This window comes from Camelus bactrianus, chromosome 3, assembly GCF_048773025.1.
Source record: "Camelus bactrianus isolate YW-2024 breed Bactrian camel chromosome 3, ASM4877302v1, whole genome shotgun sequence".
NCBI lineage: Eukaryota > Metazoa > Chordata > Mammalia > Artiodactyla > Camelidae > Camelus > Camelus bactrianus.
The window spans coordinates 50,068,819-50,086,482 of record NC_133541.1 but is presented as its reverse complement, the minus strand read 5'-3'; the positions used below and the strand labels follow the sequence as shown (position 1 = coordinate 50,086,482).

General features: G+C 44.9%; 1 protein-coding gene and 1 long non-coding RNA gene across 2 annotated transcripts; both read left to right on the top strand.

Moving 5' to 3' along the window:
- The first annotated feature begins 912 nt into the window (after positions 1-912).
- Positions 913-6,317, top strand: LOC141575246 (uncharacterized). The gene is made up of 4 exons (XR_012502688.1): positions 913-1,007; positions 2,528-2,866; positions 3,703-3,803; positions 3,912-6,317. It is a non-coding gene; the product is annotated as an uncharacterized LOC141575246 (long non-coding RNA).
- A 179-nt stretch (positions 6,318-6,496) lies between these two features.
- On the top strand, positions 6,497-11,804 carry FOXD1 (forkhead box D1). Its single transcript, XM_074359719.1, has one exon. It carries the CDS (start codon positions 7,456-7,458, stop codon positions 8,881-8,883), a length of 1,428 nt encoding a protein of 475 aa, XP_074215820.1. The 5' UTR covers positions 6,497-7,455; the 3' UTR covers positions 8,884-11,804.
- The last annotated feature ends 5,860 nt before the right edge of the window (positions 11,805-17,664 follow it).

Here is a 17,664-nt window from a genome sequence, read left to right as displayed (position 1 = left end):
ATTGAAGTGAAAGTTTCACAAACTATTCATGTGTCATGTGGTGCTATATTCTATTCTATTCTATTCTATTCTATTCTATTCTATTCTATTCTATTCTATTCTATTCTCTATTCCATCCCATCCCACCCCACCCCATCCTATTCCATTCTATTCTATTGATGCTAACTGCAGCCCACTTTTGTCCGTTCCAGCTGCTTTTGGGAGACTTCCTCAAACTAATCTTCAAATTCAATTGTATCCTATTCAGCTGTATCCTATTCTATTTATTCCATTAATTTGTTCTTTATTTAGTCTGTTAGAGTCTTCATACTTAATGTTTCCACTAGGGTTTTTAAAAAGTGTTAATTTTTCTTGCTTAATGTTATTAATAAGTTCCCTTTCCTCTTTGAGGTATTTATCATGCTTATTTTAAATTCTTGGTGTCTATTCCAATAATCATGCTTCAGATAATATAAACCATTCAGTGTGTAGTCTATTTTTTTTACACTAATTGTGCTCTTCAGGTGTCTTGACTCAGCAATTTGGAAGTTGCACATTGTGAAAAATTTGGAAAACATAGAAAGGTACAATATAAATAATGAAAAAAAAAACCACCCATAATTTCACTTCCTGGAAATAACCAGTTGACATTTTAGTGCATTTCCTTCCAGTCATAATTTTACATGTATAGTATATTAAATAGCTGATAAAGTATTATATATAATTTTCTATCTGGACTTTTCATTTACCATTACCCTTGAGATTTTTAAAAGTTATTAAAATTGTTCATAGACTTACTTTTTAATGATTACAAAATATTCCATCTAAAGGATATATAGTAATATATTTAACTCTTTAGAATGTTTCCAATTTTTACCCTTTAAAAAACCATTTCAACAAATATTTTTGTACATAAATCTTTGCTTATATTTCAGGTTGTTTCTTTAGGGTGGAATCGTAGAATGAATGAAACAAAGAGAATGACACTTAAGGTCCAAGCTTTGTGTTGCCAAATCATTTGCTAGAAGGTATGTACCACTTTGCACTTTACACAGGCAGCATATGGCTGAGTTCCTACCATCATGCCCGTCGTTCTTGTGCAATTTGCTAATTTGATAGAGGAAAATGGCATTTCATCATTTTCTAATTTGTGTGTCTCTTATGACTAGTGATCATTTATTATTTGCATTTACTCTTCTGTAAATGTTGGGTTCAGGACCTTTCTCAGTTTTTTCTGCTCTGGAAGACTGCCAATCAAAGCTTTCTAGCAAAGGCGATTTACTCACACATGCCTCTAGTGGAAGATATCTAAAGTGCTCTCTGCACAGGGTACTATGTACTCAACAAACTATGTTTGTACTGCAACAAATCTCCTCCTCCCCCCACAACCCCCACCTCCACAGCTTGGTGTCAGATTGTGGTGTCAGGTGCGGGTTTGCCCCTGAGGGTAGACATCGAGCTTCTGGTCTGTTTGCATATGCAGAGCACAGAGGTGATAGTTCAGCCTTGGTTTAAGCCTGAACATCAGGCTAAAAAGAGTGTGTGAGTGTGTGTGTGTGTATGTGTGTGTGAGAGAGACAGAGACAGAGAGACAGACAGACAGACAGACAGACAGAGAAAGACAAAGAAAGTTGGTCACTGTATAGATTTTGAGCACAAAAAAATTTCAGTTCAAGACAAGGCTTTCTCATGGTCTCATGAGAATTCTATTCATTTCCAATGTGTCCTGTAGACAGCCACACTCCTAGAATCAATTTAGAGATCCCCATTCTTTCCAGGCAGAGAGATTTCTCTTCACAGACACCCGCTGGGTGAACTACAAATGAAAAATAAATAAATGCACTCTTTCTAGATGTGGTAATATTATTTTTTCAATTCTTATATTAGAATTTAAAATACTAAGTATATTTCCAGGAAATTAATTTATTAAACAATGTAGATAAACTCTAGATGATTACAGAGCCACAAACACGTACTCTTGAGGGTCTTTTATGGAAGGCAACCCACAAATGGAGGAGTTCTCTCTGGGATGGAGTTGTGTATATTTTGCAATTAAATTCATAATTTTAAAAAACCTTATGAAGTTTTGATTTCGGGGTGCAAAATTTAAACGTGTACCACTGCAAACCACTGAGATTCAGAGCTAAATAAGTCTGTGTTGTGTGTTGAGGGTGGGAGGGCTAGTCCAGGTTAACTGCGGTAATGAAAATTCCTGAGTTAGTGTAAACAATTTTACCTTTATAAAACACAGATTTAGACCTTTGCTGACATTCTGAATTCTTGAGGATTTCTGAATCCTGCTCAGGCCATGAAGTGCTTGTTCAAGGAGCTGTTGTGCAGGCATAGACTACCTAGTTAGACCCAGGAGGCCACTGAAATATCTTCTTCATGAGGGAATCACCTCCCAGCTACACTGCCTGAAAATGTACCATTTGAAATTGGATTATGGCATGTTATCAACAGAATTCCTGGGTTAAAATGAATCTTCTCTTGGGAGAAGCACCAACTACTGTCAGCTAGCAATACCTTGCCTTGAACCTATTTTCAGACTACCTAACTGGTCCTGAAGAAATACATTTGAGGGTTGGAAAGAGCTTGTCCAATGGAATTGGGAGAGGCTGTGTTGGGAGAGACTGCTAGACCCATGAAGATGGAAGGTTCTGCTCTGCCATCACCACCTACATAAGAGCTAGCAGCAATTCTCAGCGCCTGCATCCTCAGCCATCCACTTGACCGGTTTTCGTGACCTTGAAATTAGCTTAGTAGCACGTGTGAACCAACACTTATGGCAGGTAATATTACACCACAAGAGGACACTGAAGTGGAGGGCCTGGACAGTCAGAGAAACATTTCCAAGTCATCTTGGGCGCTCAAGGACTTAGGACAGGTAAGAAGGCATAAAAAGGACGTAAAAAGTCTGTGTATGGGGGCGGGTAGGCAGGGGAGAAGGGGGATGATCACAGTTTTGTCAGGAACTAATTCTAGTACAGTCTTAACTCCTACTTATTTTTACTGAAGATAATGTGCAGAGTGAGTCTGAATGTCTCTTAATTGTGAGCAAGTTAAGGGTACAAATCCAGAAGGCACAGCAAAAAACAATGGGGATGCTTTGAGGATTTCTGGGATGAAAAAGAATTAGGAAAATGAATAAATAAACCTTTATTGAGTGCATACTGCATGCAGAGTATTACAAAGAGCTAGGTGAGTGTAGGCTCTAAAACAAACAGAAAAGTAGGAAACAACCCAAATGTCAATTGATGGATAAATAAACAAAATGTGGTGTATATAATGCACAACAGAATATTATTCAGCCTACAGAATGAAATTCTGATGCATGCTATAACGGATGAATCTTGTAGACATTATGTTACTTAAGCAAAATAAGCCAGACACAAAGGATAAATATTGTATGCATCCACTTATATGAGGTAGCTATAGAATAGTCAATTTCCTAGAGACAGGAAATGGAATAGTGGTTGCCAAGATGCTGGGGGCAGTGGGGTGGAGGAGGAATGGGAGTTATTCTTTAACTGGTACAGAGTTTCAGTTCAGGAATGATGGAAAAGTTCTGGAAATGGATAGTGGTTACGGTTGTACCAATGTGAATATATTAATGCCTCTGAACTGTACACTTAAAATGGCAAATTTTATGCTTTATATATTTTAACCCGCACACACAAAAATAAACAGAAAACAACGAATGGAGCCCCTTTTGACCTCTAGGCGCTTGAGTTTACACAGAGAAGGGAAGATGCTACAGCCACAAGAAGGATAGCGCAGGATGAAAGAATGGAGCCACGGGCATTTCTCGCTTTCGTCTAGAGGTACTCAGAAAGCATTTCTCTTTGGGCCTAATAATGATCTATTTACCTGACTTCTCCATGAGACGTGAGTCACACCAGAAAGTCGCGTTTTATTCTTACTCTCTCCAGAAACCAGAGTGCCAGGCACAAAGTAGCATCTCAATACAGACGGAGTGGAACGACTCTTGGAGGAGGGACGTGGCCCCAAGTGTCCGCCGAGTTTAAAGACGCGTTGACGTTCACGTTCATGGGTAAACTCCTGGGGTGCGCTAGGGGCCGGAGAGAGTAGTCCAGGTTCCCGCCCCGGGAGTTGATGCCCCCAGGTCTGTGCCAGCCTTCGCCCACCGAAGGAAGCCCCTGGAAGTTGCGGAGCTCGCGGTCCGGGGCCCGAGGGCAAAGGGCTGAGGCGGTGCCTCCCGAGGGTCCGGCTGCCTTTTCTGCTCCTCCAGCGCGTCATCCCAATACCCCCAGGAGGACTCCTAGAGCGTCCAAACCGCCACAGGAAAAATCCTAAACCTGCAGTCCAGGGAAACGCCTCCGCATGCGCCCAGTCGCCCTAGAGAAGGCGAGGTGGGTTCTCGAGAAAGAAAAGGACTCGCGGCCCGAAGTCCAGGGGTAAGGAAGCCCGGTAGCTCACCGGCCACACTCGCAAAACGACCGCAGTTTCCTGAGCTCCGGCTCGGGGCCAGCCCTGGGCCAGCTCCGCGCGGCGCCGCCACCAGGAGGCAGGCCTCCCGCAAGCGGGCACCAGCCGGCCAGCGAGAGCCGCGCGGCTTTCCGCGTCGGCGCGAGCTGGGCGTGAGGGAAGAGGGTCACCTCGTCGTCCCCGCCTGCCTCACCGAAGTTTCTTGTCCCTGTACTAACTTGAGAGATAGGGGTGGAGATTTCCCAGCCGTGGCCGAGAGCTGGGAGCTTATTAGGGCGGGAGGCCCACGGAAGGCAGACGAGGGAGGCAAAAGAGGGACCCGCGCGGGAAATGAAATTCTTGGGTTTCCACGCTCGGGGAATTTCAAGGAGCACGGAGCTAAAAGTGGCATACAAACGTGTAGCTTAACTAAAGCAAACAAAGCAAGTGGTATGTCCAAATGTGGAGCTTTAGTAAAGCTCACCCAAATCTCTGTTAACACTCTCTGTTCCGGCAGCGCTTCTCCTGGGTTGATCTTCCGCTCTGACCTTCGGTAAATCCTAACACTTTCCTAGGAGCGGCCAGAAGATAATTTGCCACGTTTTTCAAGGGTTTCCAGGGAAGAGCTCTTAACCCTTTGTGGGGGACCTTCAGGCAAAGTTACAAACGAAATGCAAAGTCAATCTCAGAGCCCTTCTTGGTCAGACAAGTTCAAGGCAGTGTTAACAGAACCGAATGACGGCTGTAACTGATCACCTAAAGTAACTAATGGTCTGCGAACAAATTCTTCTACGTTTCAACTTTACTTTGCCACACACCAATCCTCAGTGCAGCGAAAATCTCGTGGTGTTTATTTAAATATCGACTGAGTACTTATAAAACTTAAACTTTCAAATGTAAAAGTGAACTGCTTGGTAAGGACTCCTGGCTACATCAACAAAGTAATGTAATGCCTGATTAATAGTGCTGATTAATGTTGGCTCCGGTTAATGCTGGGCCCATTACAATAATTAAATAATGCAGTCATATATCAAATAAGAGTCAATGAAAAATAATTTATTTAGGGTTCTGAGGCATTCCTATGGAACTTTCAAAGACCTATAACGGACTGTATGGGTCATTTGTAACTGTAATTGGTTGATAGCTGTCCTCAGCAACAAAAACTCGATTTAAATAGAAGTCTTAGATGGGGGAAACAGTTTATTTTTGAGGCTCTGTAATTGGTAAGGGGAGTAATGAAATGTTTGAAAATGTGAAAAGTGCTTGGTCCTTAAAATGACATACAGAAGGGCAGCTGATGATTGTTTCCACATAAAGCCATTGATTTTTGATTCTCAGTTCTTGTCAAGCGGTCATTTTAGTCAGAAAGCTAAAATTTTGAGGCAAGGTCCCCACTTTGAAGTAAAAGAGTTTTAGGAAATGCAAAAGTCCAAAAAGTATGGCTATGTGAGTATGAATTCCACAAGCTATTAGGATTTTTCCACTAACCAAAATAAAAATGAGTTGGTGACAAAGATAGGTGTACTTAAAATGCCATTGTATTTGAATTACTACCACTACCTTGTCATCTGAAAAAGGAAAATTGAGTTGAACAGAACTTGAATCTTACTTTTTAAAATTATTTCATTTCTTTTCACCAGTACCTACTGGAAATATTTAGTGGATTTAAAACAATTTTTAAAAGCTGATGTGAAAGTTTCTATCATTGTAGTTTTATTATTAAGCCTGGCCGTGTACAGATACGTGTGTATGTTTAGTAATATAAGTATTTTGAGATTACTGTGGAGTGTTGATTAGAACATTCCCCTTACTGAAAACTATAGAATCTCTCATGCCATTATGAAATAACTTTTTTGAGTTGTTCCTAGATGCATTTTTTTGGTGTGTATTTGGGTTTTCACTAAAAATTTCTATTTCTTCTCTGCATTCAATGATCACTTTATTCCCATGAAATTCATCAGATCCTCTCATTAGAGTGGCTTAGTTTAGCTGTCAAGTTTCTAGGGCTTTCAACTGCAGATAAGTGACTAAAACACCAGCTTAAAAGCATTTTTATTAACAAATGGTGGAAAACAGACGTCTTTGGAGAAGAACCAAAGGGGACAGGTTAAAAGGTCAATAAACAATTATTATTGTGCTTAAACCGGGGGATTTCTCATCAGATTCGGTGGGCAGCCGCTCACCCAATCTGGAGGAGATGGAACAACCCAGCAGACCTCAGGGCCGTACCCCAGGGACCACCTCAGACGGTGGGGTGGTTATCTCCCGGCTGGATGGCTCCTACCGGCCATCCACTGGTCCAGTCGTCGCGTCCCGGGAGTGCTCCTGAGGTTAGGGTTGAGAGCTAACTGAAGACAAGGAGGCTGGGAACTCTTAACTCGGGCAGCGGCCCTCGGTCAGACCACCGTAGGCCTGCGCGTAATTCAGGTCTCAGCCCCCTTGGCAAGGAATGGTGGGGTCCTATCTCCTCCCCCCTCTTCTCAGTTGCTGCTCCCTCCTACGGGTGAACTTTCTCTCCCGAGCTGGGCTGATTTTCTAGGCTTTCTTTCCCTTGCCTCGGTAGCGCTCTGACGTGCACACCATGTGACAGGCCTCCTTGTGCTATAAGCCGAGGAAAGGTCCGCCCTCTCCTGGACTCAGCCCTCTCCTCGCCGAGCTCTGTCCCTAGACTCTAACCCGTCCCGCACCCTCCCGGGCTCCCGACGTTTTAACTTGCTCGCCCGGGGCCCCGCCACCCCCTCCTCAACTGAACCGGCGAGAGGCGCTGGGAGAGAGGAAGGTCAAGTCCCCCGCCCCGGCCGGGTGCACGCTGAGCCAAGGGAGCGCGGAGATCCTGGGGCTACCGCGGCGGCGCAGGAGTTACAAAGTCGCAGCGCAAGCCTCCACCGCTGCCGCCGGGCGGCCCCGGCGCAGCCTGAGCCGCAGCGGCGCCCCCCCCAGCGTGGCGCCCCCGGGCCAAGCCCGCCGCCCGAGACCTGGGCTGGGGCGCGGCGGGAGCCCGGAGCCCGGCGCCCCTATGGGCCGCCTCGCCGCCGCCGCGCCACAGCTATGACCCTGAGTACGGAGATGTCCGATGCCTCTGGCCTCGCCGAAGAGACAGACATCGACGTGGTGGGGGAGGGCGAGGACGAAGACGACGAGGAAGAGGAGGACGACGACGAGGGCGGCGGTGGCGGGCCCCGGCTGGCTGTCCCCGCGCAGCGGCGGCGGCGGCGGCGCTCGTACGCCGGGGAAGACGAGCTAGAGGACCTGGAGGAGGAGGACGACGACGATGACATCCTGCTGGCCCAGCGGACAGGGGGCTCCCCGGCACCCCCGGGCCCAGCCCCAGTGGCAGGGACCGGGGCCGGGGCCGGTGGCGGCGGCAGCGCGGGCGCGAGCGGCGGCGGCAGCGTGAGCTCGGGCGGAGGCGCCAAGAACCCCCTGGTGAAGCCGCCCTACTCGTACATCGCGCTTATCACCATGGCCATCCTGCAGAGCCCCAAGAAACGGCTGACGCTGAGCGAGATCTGCGAGTTCATCAGCGGCCGCTTCCCCTACTACCGGGAGAAGTTCCCCGCCTGGCAGAACAGCATCCGCCACAATCTCTCGCTCAACGACTGCTTCGTCAAGATTCCCCGCGAACCCGGCAACCCCGGCAAAGGCAACTACTGGACGCTCGACCCTGAGTCCGCCGACATGTTCGACAACGGCAGCTTCCTGCGCCGGAGGAAGCGCTTCAAGCGGCAGCCACTGCTCCCGCCCAACGCGGCCGCCGCCGAATCGCTGCTGCTGCGCAGCGCGGGGGGCGCGGGGAGCGCAGGGGACCCCGCCGCCGCCGCCGCGCTCTTCCCACCCGCGCCCCCACCAGCCCCGCACGCCTATGGCTACAGCCCCTACGGCTGCGGCTATGGCCTGCAGCTGCCGCCCTACGCGCCGCCCTCGGCCCTCTTCGCCGCAGCCGCCGCTGCCGCCGCAGCCTTCCACCCGCACTCACCCCCGCCGCCCCCGCCGCCCCCGCCACCGCACGGTGCGGCGGCAGAGCTTGCCCGGACCGCCTTCGGCTACCGGCCGCACCCGCTCGGCGCCGCCCTGCCCGGCCCCCTGCAGGCCTCGGCGACCAAGGCGGGCGGCCCGGGCGCCTCAGCGCTGGCGCGCTCGCCCTTCTCCATCGAGAGCATCATCGGGGGCAGCCTGGGCCCGGCCGCCGCCGCCGCAGCCGCCGCGCAGGCCGCCGTCACCGTGCAGGCCTCGCCCTCCCCCTCTCCGGGCACGCCGTCCGCGCCCGCGCCCGCATCCGGCGGCGGCGGCGGCGGCGGCAGCAGCTGCGGGGCTCAGGCGGCGGTGGGCCCGGCCGCCGCGCTCACCCGCTCCCTCGTGGCCGCCGCGGCCGCCGCCGCCTCCTCCGTCTCCTCGTCGGCCGCCCTGGGGACTCTGCACCAAGGGACTGCCCTGTCAAGTGTCGAGAACTTTACTGCTAGGATCTCAAATTGTTAATAACGCTATGTTAGCGCGCTTGAGATGGAGAAGGTAGGAATCCCGGCTCCTTTTTTCATCTGGGTGGTTTTGTGTTTTGTTCCCGCCTCCCGACGCGGCCCCTGCCGACCTCGCGCCCCCATTTTCGCCGTTTTGGATTCTCTGAGGAGACTGTTCGGCAACTGCTTGGGCGCGCCTTTTGGCTCTGCAGGTTCCCCTGTTTCTGCAAAATCGCCCTATGCTGCAGTCCCCCAATCTGGGGTGAGGAGGGAGAGGGTGCTGGTGGGGATCCGCCCTCTCTAGGCACAAGAGGCTTCCATGACTTTGGGAAATTTAAAAATTAAGCCTTTTTAAGGTCTAGAAATTCTCAGGTCCAGGCGTTTAAAAAAAATCAATAATACTCAACAGAATAATGATACAAAAATAGTAACGGTCCCGAAGAATGGTTTTTATTTGAGGACACTTGTCTGGTGTACTTTTTCATGAAAAGAAAAAAATGATGCTCATGTTTACACAAGGAAAAAGGTCAAAATTATCATTTCTTATTTTAACCTGTGTTTTGTATCATAACAGACATGCGGAATTTTAATTTTGTACTTACTGCGTATGCTTTACAAGGAGTATTGTAAATTTTACTGGCAATTGTACTATTCTAATGTAAGATTTTTACACTTTTTTCAGAAATAAAATGCTTAATTTTCAAAGAAAAACCACCAAAAGAATTGGCTTTAGTCGTCCCCTTCTTAGTTTATTTTCTTTTCCTTAAAAAAAAAAAAAGTTTCCTTGTGAGGGAGGTAGGAACCCATTATGAAATAGAAAAATATTTTCAAAGAGAATTTAATGGAAGCGTCATGCCATGAATTTTCATTTATATTTTCCAAGTCAAAACCATTGCAGGAGATGAGAAATTATTTTTTAAAGACTACAAATAAAAGGAATTACTTTGGTATACATTTTCAAGTCTTATTCTATTCCATTTTGAAGAGTGTTGAGGCTATTTAAAATGAGAGCCACAGTTACTCCAAGATGATTTTAAAGAACTTTAAATTTTATTTTGTAGCCTCGCATTTTATTTAATTTCCACTCACTTTTGAACACAATAGTGTATATTTTTGTAAAAATTCTAACATAATATTACATTGTAATGGAAGTGACACAAGCAAATAGGCAATTTTTAGATTAAAATTTATTAGAAAAATGTAATAGAGATGATCATCAGTTAAATGGCTTTAAAGTCCTGAATAAGAAAATTCACATATATGAAATAAATTGTATATGAAAGCCCCAGTATTTGAAGCTATTTTCTTCGACAGAAAGGATTCCAGTAGTTGCATAAAGAAGTTTTTATCCTAAAAGATAAACTTAACATTAAAATTCTAGTTTAAATGAATAACTTAGGGTACGTAAGGGAAACCTTCAATTTTGGAATAGTATACTCTTTAAAGAATAAAAGTGAAAATGCATCAGGTGTTTATTGAAATACTTAATATTTATACAATTCAAGTGATTTAGAATATCTTTTTCAAACTTTGTTTTCATTAACTACTTGTTGCTGTCAATTTATAGTTCTTTGAAAAATTGTGAGACTAGTTTTGATGACTACAGGTGTTACTGTGGGCTCCAAATAAAACCAAGGTATATGTAGTATTAATTTAAATGATTAATATCATGAGTTGCATTGGTTAAATCTGTTAAATATTTTTTCAAATATCTGAGCAGGTATTTATCTGAAGAGCTAGAGACTTAGCAAATTAATGAAGACTGTATTACAGGCCAGTATTTTGCAGTGACATTCAATCTCGATGCTCTGTCCTTTCCTCCCTTTTTAGGGACCAAAGAAACCTGACCCTCAGAGTCTCAGAATTAAGTTGTTTTTTTTTCTATGAAATATTTGTAAGAGGTTAAATCAGAGTTTAAAGTAAACACAATCACCCCAAAATGTACCACAAAATATATAGATACAAGCTGAAATTCGTTAGACCAAAATCTTAGGTGAAAAGTTACTTTTACCCTAGCCCAGCTAAGAGAGAGGAAACATTGGAATCCAGTACGTGCGAATGCCACTGCCGCCCCGGGTGGAAAGGCGTTAGCAGGCGAAGCCCAAACCGCACAGGCACTGCTGGCGGGCCTCGAGGCTTCTGTAATGCGTAGATCCAAAATTAAGATCTGAAAGTAATTATGAAGACGGAGCAAAATAACAAAACCGTGTGTATTTATTATTATTATTTGCATGATGCTTGGTTGTCCTGAAAGCTGGGAATCCCGGCTAAACCTTCTCTCTGTTCAGATTTCCGCATCTTTTAAAAGAAGTGCGGGGACAGGCTCCACCTCCGAGGTTGTCAGTGCTTTTACAAGAATGGCCAGAAGGACTGGCCTCGCTCCGGCTCCCAGAGCTGGGTCCCGCTTCACCCGCAAGCAACATTGTGAGCACTGAGCCCTGAGAAAAGGGAAACACGTTCCGTCTGCCTCAGTCTCGAGTTTTGTGTCGTGCGAGTTTAGCGCCTCCACCCTCCTGGTTTGGAGTTCCATCGTCCGCTTCGCGGTTCCACGTCGGCTTTGCTGGCTCCGCGGGCCTGGCCGGCAAGCGGATGGCAGACGGAGAAGCGAAGGTTGAAGGCCGCGGGGCAGGCGAGGGATGGGCCGTAGGCCGTGGACCCGGCAAGCCAGGAGCGCGGGGCGCGCCCCGTCAGGCCGCGGGGCGAGCAGGTGCTGGAACAAAGGCCGCCGGGCCGCCCGGCTACCGAGGCCTTTGATGGGCGAGGACGTCTCCTCCCGGGGCTCCTCATTCGCATGCAAATCCAGTTCTGGTTCCCTTTTCTTTGAAGGCAAACAGAAGGATGTTTGTGTGTTTGTAAGGACGAAGCCTGCTTGAACAAGCCTTCCTCAATAGGCTAGGTCTCGAAAAATAAACCAGTTGGACAAACATTGGCCACCAGCTCTCCTCCTCCTGACTACAAAGTGTGGATTTGCTACAACTCATTAACCCGACGCTTTTCTCCCCTTCTTCTTGTTTCTCTGCTCATCAAACGCCCCCGTAGAGCCTGGAGACAAATGACCGAAGCACAGTCGGGAGGGAATTGCAGTTAATAGGGAGAGGAGTATATTGGGGCTAATGGTTCAGGCAGCTCCGGGAGAAGGACCACACAAAAAGGAGCCTCTCCATTCAGGGCTCTGTTGTGTTGCGGGGATTTAATCTGCAGCTAGATTTAGCCAAATGTTATCTATTGCGGGGGTAATGAAGCCCTTATGGATTGAATTGCTCCTTGTACCACACATGGTGTCATGACCTTAGATCATTTCTTGGTTGATTTCTTTTTTCTCTATTGGATAATTATTTTATTTCTTTAAAATAAGAAGCTAGTCCTTCTGCTCAACAACGTGTTTCCTTTCCACCCCCATCCCGTGAATTTATTTAAGAGCTACTTGCCTTCCTGTTAGAAAAGAAAAAGAAACTGAGGGTGGGGGAGGGAAACAATTGTGAGGACTTACCCCATTTTTTATTCACCAAGGGATCTTGTTTGTACACCTCTACTTCCCTGTCCCCTACGCAGTGGCTGGTTCCTGCCCAAACTTCCTGCTGATGGAATTGGAATTTGGGATATATTTGGTATCAGACTTCTCACCGTGAACGTACTAAACATCCATCTGGGGAAAAGGCTTCTGTCCTTAACAGTTTTTTTTTTTTTTTAAACTCACCATTTCTTCCTGTAGCCTGTCCTCTGAGAGTGCTGGGGGAGGTGGTTATTCTGATGGAAGGTGATTATTTTGATGGAATACCAGCCTGTGCCATTTATTAAAGGCTGTCTGAGGCCAGTGGTTGTGCCTGTTTTGTTTTTCTCTCTCTGGCCCTGGTGGCTCTGATTTCCTTGCTTGACCGAGGACCAAGCTTGGAGCAGCTAACGGTGTTATTACAACTGCTGTTGATGGGTAGGGATCTGATCTTACTATCCAAAGCCAGAATTAAGAACTCTAGTTTTAGTTTAGAAATTCTTTGCTGGCTACACATTTTGCTCACACCTTTTTTTATTACTGAGAAAAATCATTTGGGGGCAACTTAAAGGTCATATCAGCATCAAACTCAATCCAAATCAGCAATCTGCCCAGGAAGCACCCTGGTCTCTCTGGGCTTCTCCATGAGGGTAACCCCAGAACTAACTGGAATGCCAGGGGTCTCTTTCCTCCTTTAGAACTGAACTGGACAAGGACAGGCCTGGGGAGCAGGGAACAAGTGAAGTGGGCCTGGCTTTCTCAGTGTCCATCCTTGTCTCTACCGGTTTCCTGGTGTGGCAGCTGGGTCACGCATATACACACACAGGCATGTGTGCTCATTGCCTATCAGCTGCCACTTGCGTCTCTTCTCTGCTATGATTTTGTAATTAGGCATATGCTTTTTGTTGGTAAATGTGTTTGCTGTCACGCCCAGTGAAACGTGGAGTGTTTATAGGGCCACAAATATAAATGTGTAAATATGTTTAGTGTAAAATCTGGCCCTTCGACTTCAGCAATAAATATCCTGCCAACTCGGATACGATTACATTTGACAGAAAGATGGAGAATCTGATCATGACCAGCTGCTCAGGGCTCTTTGGCGCTTGTACTTTCCCAACTGAATTCACTTTTCAGATAATTTCTTTGCATGTCACATCTCTCTAATCACATCTTTCCCTTGATGTGAACAGCTTGGGCTCCTTTCTTTTTATTGTTGACCCCTCTGGCATGCAGGAAACTTCCCAGTTCGCTCCTGCTTCGTTACCAGGAAAATACTGTTCAGTAACAAGCAAAAAACACGCATAGAAAACAACTGATTAATATCTTCAAGCCCCCATTTTGAGTCTCCAGGTGTGAGGAAGTGGCTCGGAAGAGAAATGAGGATAAAGACTGTAAGCTTCTTCTTCTTCTTCTTCTTTTTTAGAGGGAGAGGTGTTTAGGTTTACTTACTTATTTATTTATTTAATTGGAGGCACTAAGGATTGAAACCAGGACCTCGTGCATGCTAAGTAGGCCCTCTACCACTGAGGTACACCTGCTCCCCAAAGACTGTAAGCTTCTGACTCATGCATATATAATTTTCCTTGTCTTTAGCATTATCATCCTAACTTCAAAAACTATTTTGAGTTACTGTAACTTTTAAAAGTGAACATGTTAAGGAAGTAAAATATATGTATAGAAAAATGCACAAATCTCAACCACTTTTCACAAAGTGAGTATACCTGTGTAACCAGCTTCAGCTCGAGAGGCAGACGTTACCAGCACCCCAGAACCCCTTTCCTGTCCATTCCAGTCACTACCCTCAGCACACATTGACTTTTGAAAGAGACTTTCACTAATATCTCTCTCTCAACCACACTGTGAAATAGGGCACTAATTGTTACTGACCCCACTTTACAGAGTTATGAAGGCTCAAAAGATATGAAGTGAGTTCCCCAAGGTAGCAGCTACTGGGACGTCAGCATTGAAATCCCATTTTATTTCCATTACATCACACTGCCACTGTGTTGTCATCAATATGATTGATTAAATGCCCACTGTAGTAGGGCAGTTGCCTTAGAGGTCATTGTGTAGGAGAGTCATTTATTTTTTATACACTTTTTTTTGTTTTTGCTAGATCCTCCTCCCTGCCACCTCCACTCAGGGCTTCCTAGAGATACCTCAGCCCCCCCCCCTTTTTTTTTTGGAATTGATAGCTAATTATTTCAGATATGGCCACTTCCCCAACCTAGTTCTATGTGACACTCTCCTAGCATCACTTTTCCTTTTTTCTTTTGCATCAGCGGTCTTTTTAAACACACACACACACACACACACACACACACACACACACAGAGCTTACCTTTTCACTTCTGTACTATGTGTCCATTTCCTCTGTTTCTCACTGATTTTTAATGGTCAAAATCTGCCAAACTGACAGAACTTTTTGCTAAACTATTAAGTAGATCTTTGTAACCAGACTTAGGGTCACATCCTTCTCATGTGGAAAAGGGAAGACTATGTAAAAGTCAGATCAAAAAGTTGAACATTTCATGAGAAAGCAAATCATTTTTCTGAGAATGTGATGTCCCCTCACTCTTTCAAAGGTTTTACTGTCTTTGAACAGCTGCATATGATGTGGCTTGAGTGGGTTCTGTTAGCCCCTGCACGGTTAATCCACTGCACTGGAGTCTCCTGAGGGGCAATCCCACCTGGAGCTCCAAACTGTCTGGCCAGAGGTCTCCCTAAAATGCTTTGGGGTGGGGGTAGGGAATTCTGGACCACCTGCTGGAAATCACATCTCTCCCTTGATGTGAACAGCCCATCCTTGCCAGTTGCCACCAAAAGCCTCGCTGAAGCCCAGCCTCCTTAGGCAGGTGGTGGGGCCACTGCTTTGTCCTTTATGAGGACATCCAGGCTGGAGTCAATGCAGAGATTGCACCTGACTAATTGTGAGCACTGCACACCACAAAGGAAAGTGTATTCGGTGATCTTTTCAAGAGACAGTGCTTAATGCAAGATAACATTAATTTTCTAGAGAAAGCATTTAAAAAACAAACTTCTATTTCTTCTACATTCTAGACTGTAAAAGACAACAAAAAACCCATTCCAGGAAGAAAAGCAGTCTATTAAAATTAGAAGCTTTATTTAGATAGCTTGGAAAATTATAATTCTGAATTTGAAATCAGGAGGTCTGAAAGGATATTTTTCTAGTCTTAAAGTGAGAGTGACTCTACCTTTCAAGATAGGATGCTTCCCTGTACATGGGATGCTACCATTAAGGAGACTCTATCTAGTCCATTAAGCAGAAGGCAAGTCTATGTAATGCATCCACAGGTCTGGCAAGTCCCCCGAGGACCAGGAGAGGGTCAGGCAGGCCTGAGTGGTAGACGATGGATCTGAGGCCATGGGACTTACCCTGGTCTGTCTGTCCCAGAGGTAGACAGAAACAAACTACAGATTCTCTCTTATTTGCAACTCTGATCAATAACAGACTGGCAAAGAAAGGGGGGCAGATATGAATTATGGCAGAAAGCAGACGCTTCTTTGAACACTTGCTTATGAATTCTCTTTAATATAACTAAAAGGCAGATATTTTGAGCATAAGAGGATGTGGCACATTTTCTGACAAGTCAATAATGAAAGATTATTATGAATGAAAAATAACTTGGTTTTCTATTTCTATTTTCTATTATTTTTATGCAGAGAGTATATATATGAAAATGACCATGACAAGGTTGTTTTCTGTTAAATGATTGACTTTGGAGATGGGAGAGGGGGAAATCACAAACAAACCAAAATCTCCAAAGCCTGCAACAGAAGGAATAAGCCTTGGTTGACAATTAATGTTAGACCAGTTTTCACACTCATTTATAGTTTTGGGGAGTGTGGGAATGGGTTTCAAGAATCAAACAAGACAGTTCATGTGAAAATGCTTTGGAAAACAAAACCTATCCACATTTAGAGAATAATGGAATAATGATTCTTTTGTGGCTTCCCTTCCACATCCTATTCTTCCAGGAAATAAAAATAAAAAGAAAAACATCTAAACTTTGGAGTATATCCAAATCCTTAAATTAGTTAACAGAAATTTTTGGCCCCATGTAAAAACTCATCTTCAAAATTCCCGTCCTATCCATGAAATAAATTGTTATCTAACCTTCCCTAGAAACGAGAAGAAGTAGTATTGTGTTTTCTCTTACTTCAGCCAGATGTGTATTTGGACAGTTAACTTTCTCCTCCCTCCTAAAATAAACAAACCAAAGGTGTTTTAAATCCACTTTTCCAGTCTCTTGTTCTATTTCTTTTGTCTAGTTATTTATCTACTGATCATCTCTTTAACCTCTAAGCTTTGAAAAGTGGGATTAGTCTGCGGTATTTATTGAGCACCTGCTACATTGCAAATCCCGTTACTCCGCATTGAAATATAGGGAACAAATGAAAGAATTCCCACCACCAAGCTGCATCTAATAACAGAAACACATACTCACAAAACAAGAGGAACAGACCATTTCAGCAGGATACAATGGGGTGGAGGGAAAGCTAGGAAGATGGTGTTTTCATTTCTGCATTTAACAGAACCATTTAAAAAAGCTCAGTCATCTGTAAACTAAACTGAAGTTGCTTCTTGAAAATACCTTTCTGCTGTGGTGGTTTACTCTCAAAATATCAAAAATACCTAAGTGCCTATGTGGTATGGAGGTAACTCAGTGAGAAACTCCTCCATGCAGAGAACTAGAAATTTGAGTTCCTTCCCACGTTTTTAAGGCTTTTTATGAATAGTTTACCTATTAGTCTTACCCCATGAGTTCTCCGTGAAAAACTGCAAAGGGGGAGGAAGATGGTATGTGATCAGGCCCATCACAACATGCTCTTACTACTGTGAACTGAGACTGTAACCAACACGGAATGAGTTTATGTCCACATTGGTTTGTGACAGAGTCAAATACACAGGCACAGTAAAAAGCCCTAGGACACCTTTTTCATCCATCCTTAAACTTTTATTATAAGTCAAAGTTTTAAAATAAATTTAAAATGTTTAATAAAGAAAAATATATTCCTTGTATTCTTTTATAAACTTTAAAATAAATATCTTCCACTTGCAGAAATGGTAGACACATCAATATGCAAACTCACAGTCTAGGGTTTGGATCACTGGGGGCGCAGAAGCACCCCAGAGTGTTTCCATATTCAAGCATTAGCCTCACCTTTAAGTTGTCATCGCCAAAAAACTGAGGGCAGGTCACCAAGTTTGGGTCTTGTTTTCTTCAAAAGTAACCAGGGGTACCAGAGGATTAAAAAAAAAAATGCTGAGGCACTGTGTTCTGTTTTTCT

Coding starts and splice junctions, on each gene's coding strand:
- FOXD1 (XM_074359719.1), top strand. CDS start 7,456: ATGACCCTGAGTACGGAGATGTCCGATGCCTCTGGCCTCGCCGAAGAG.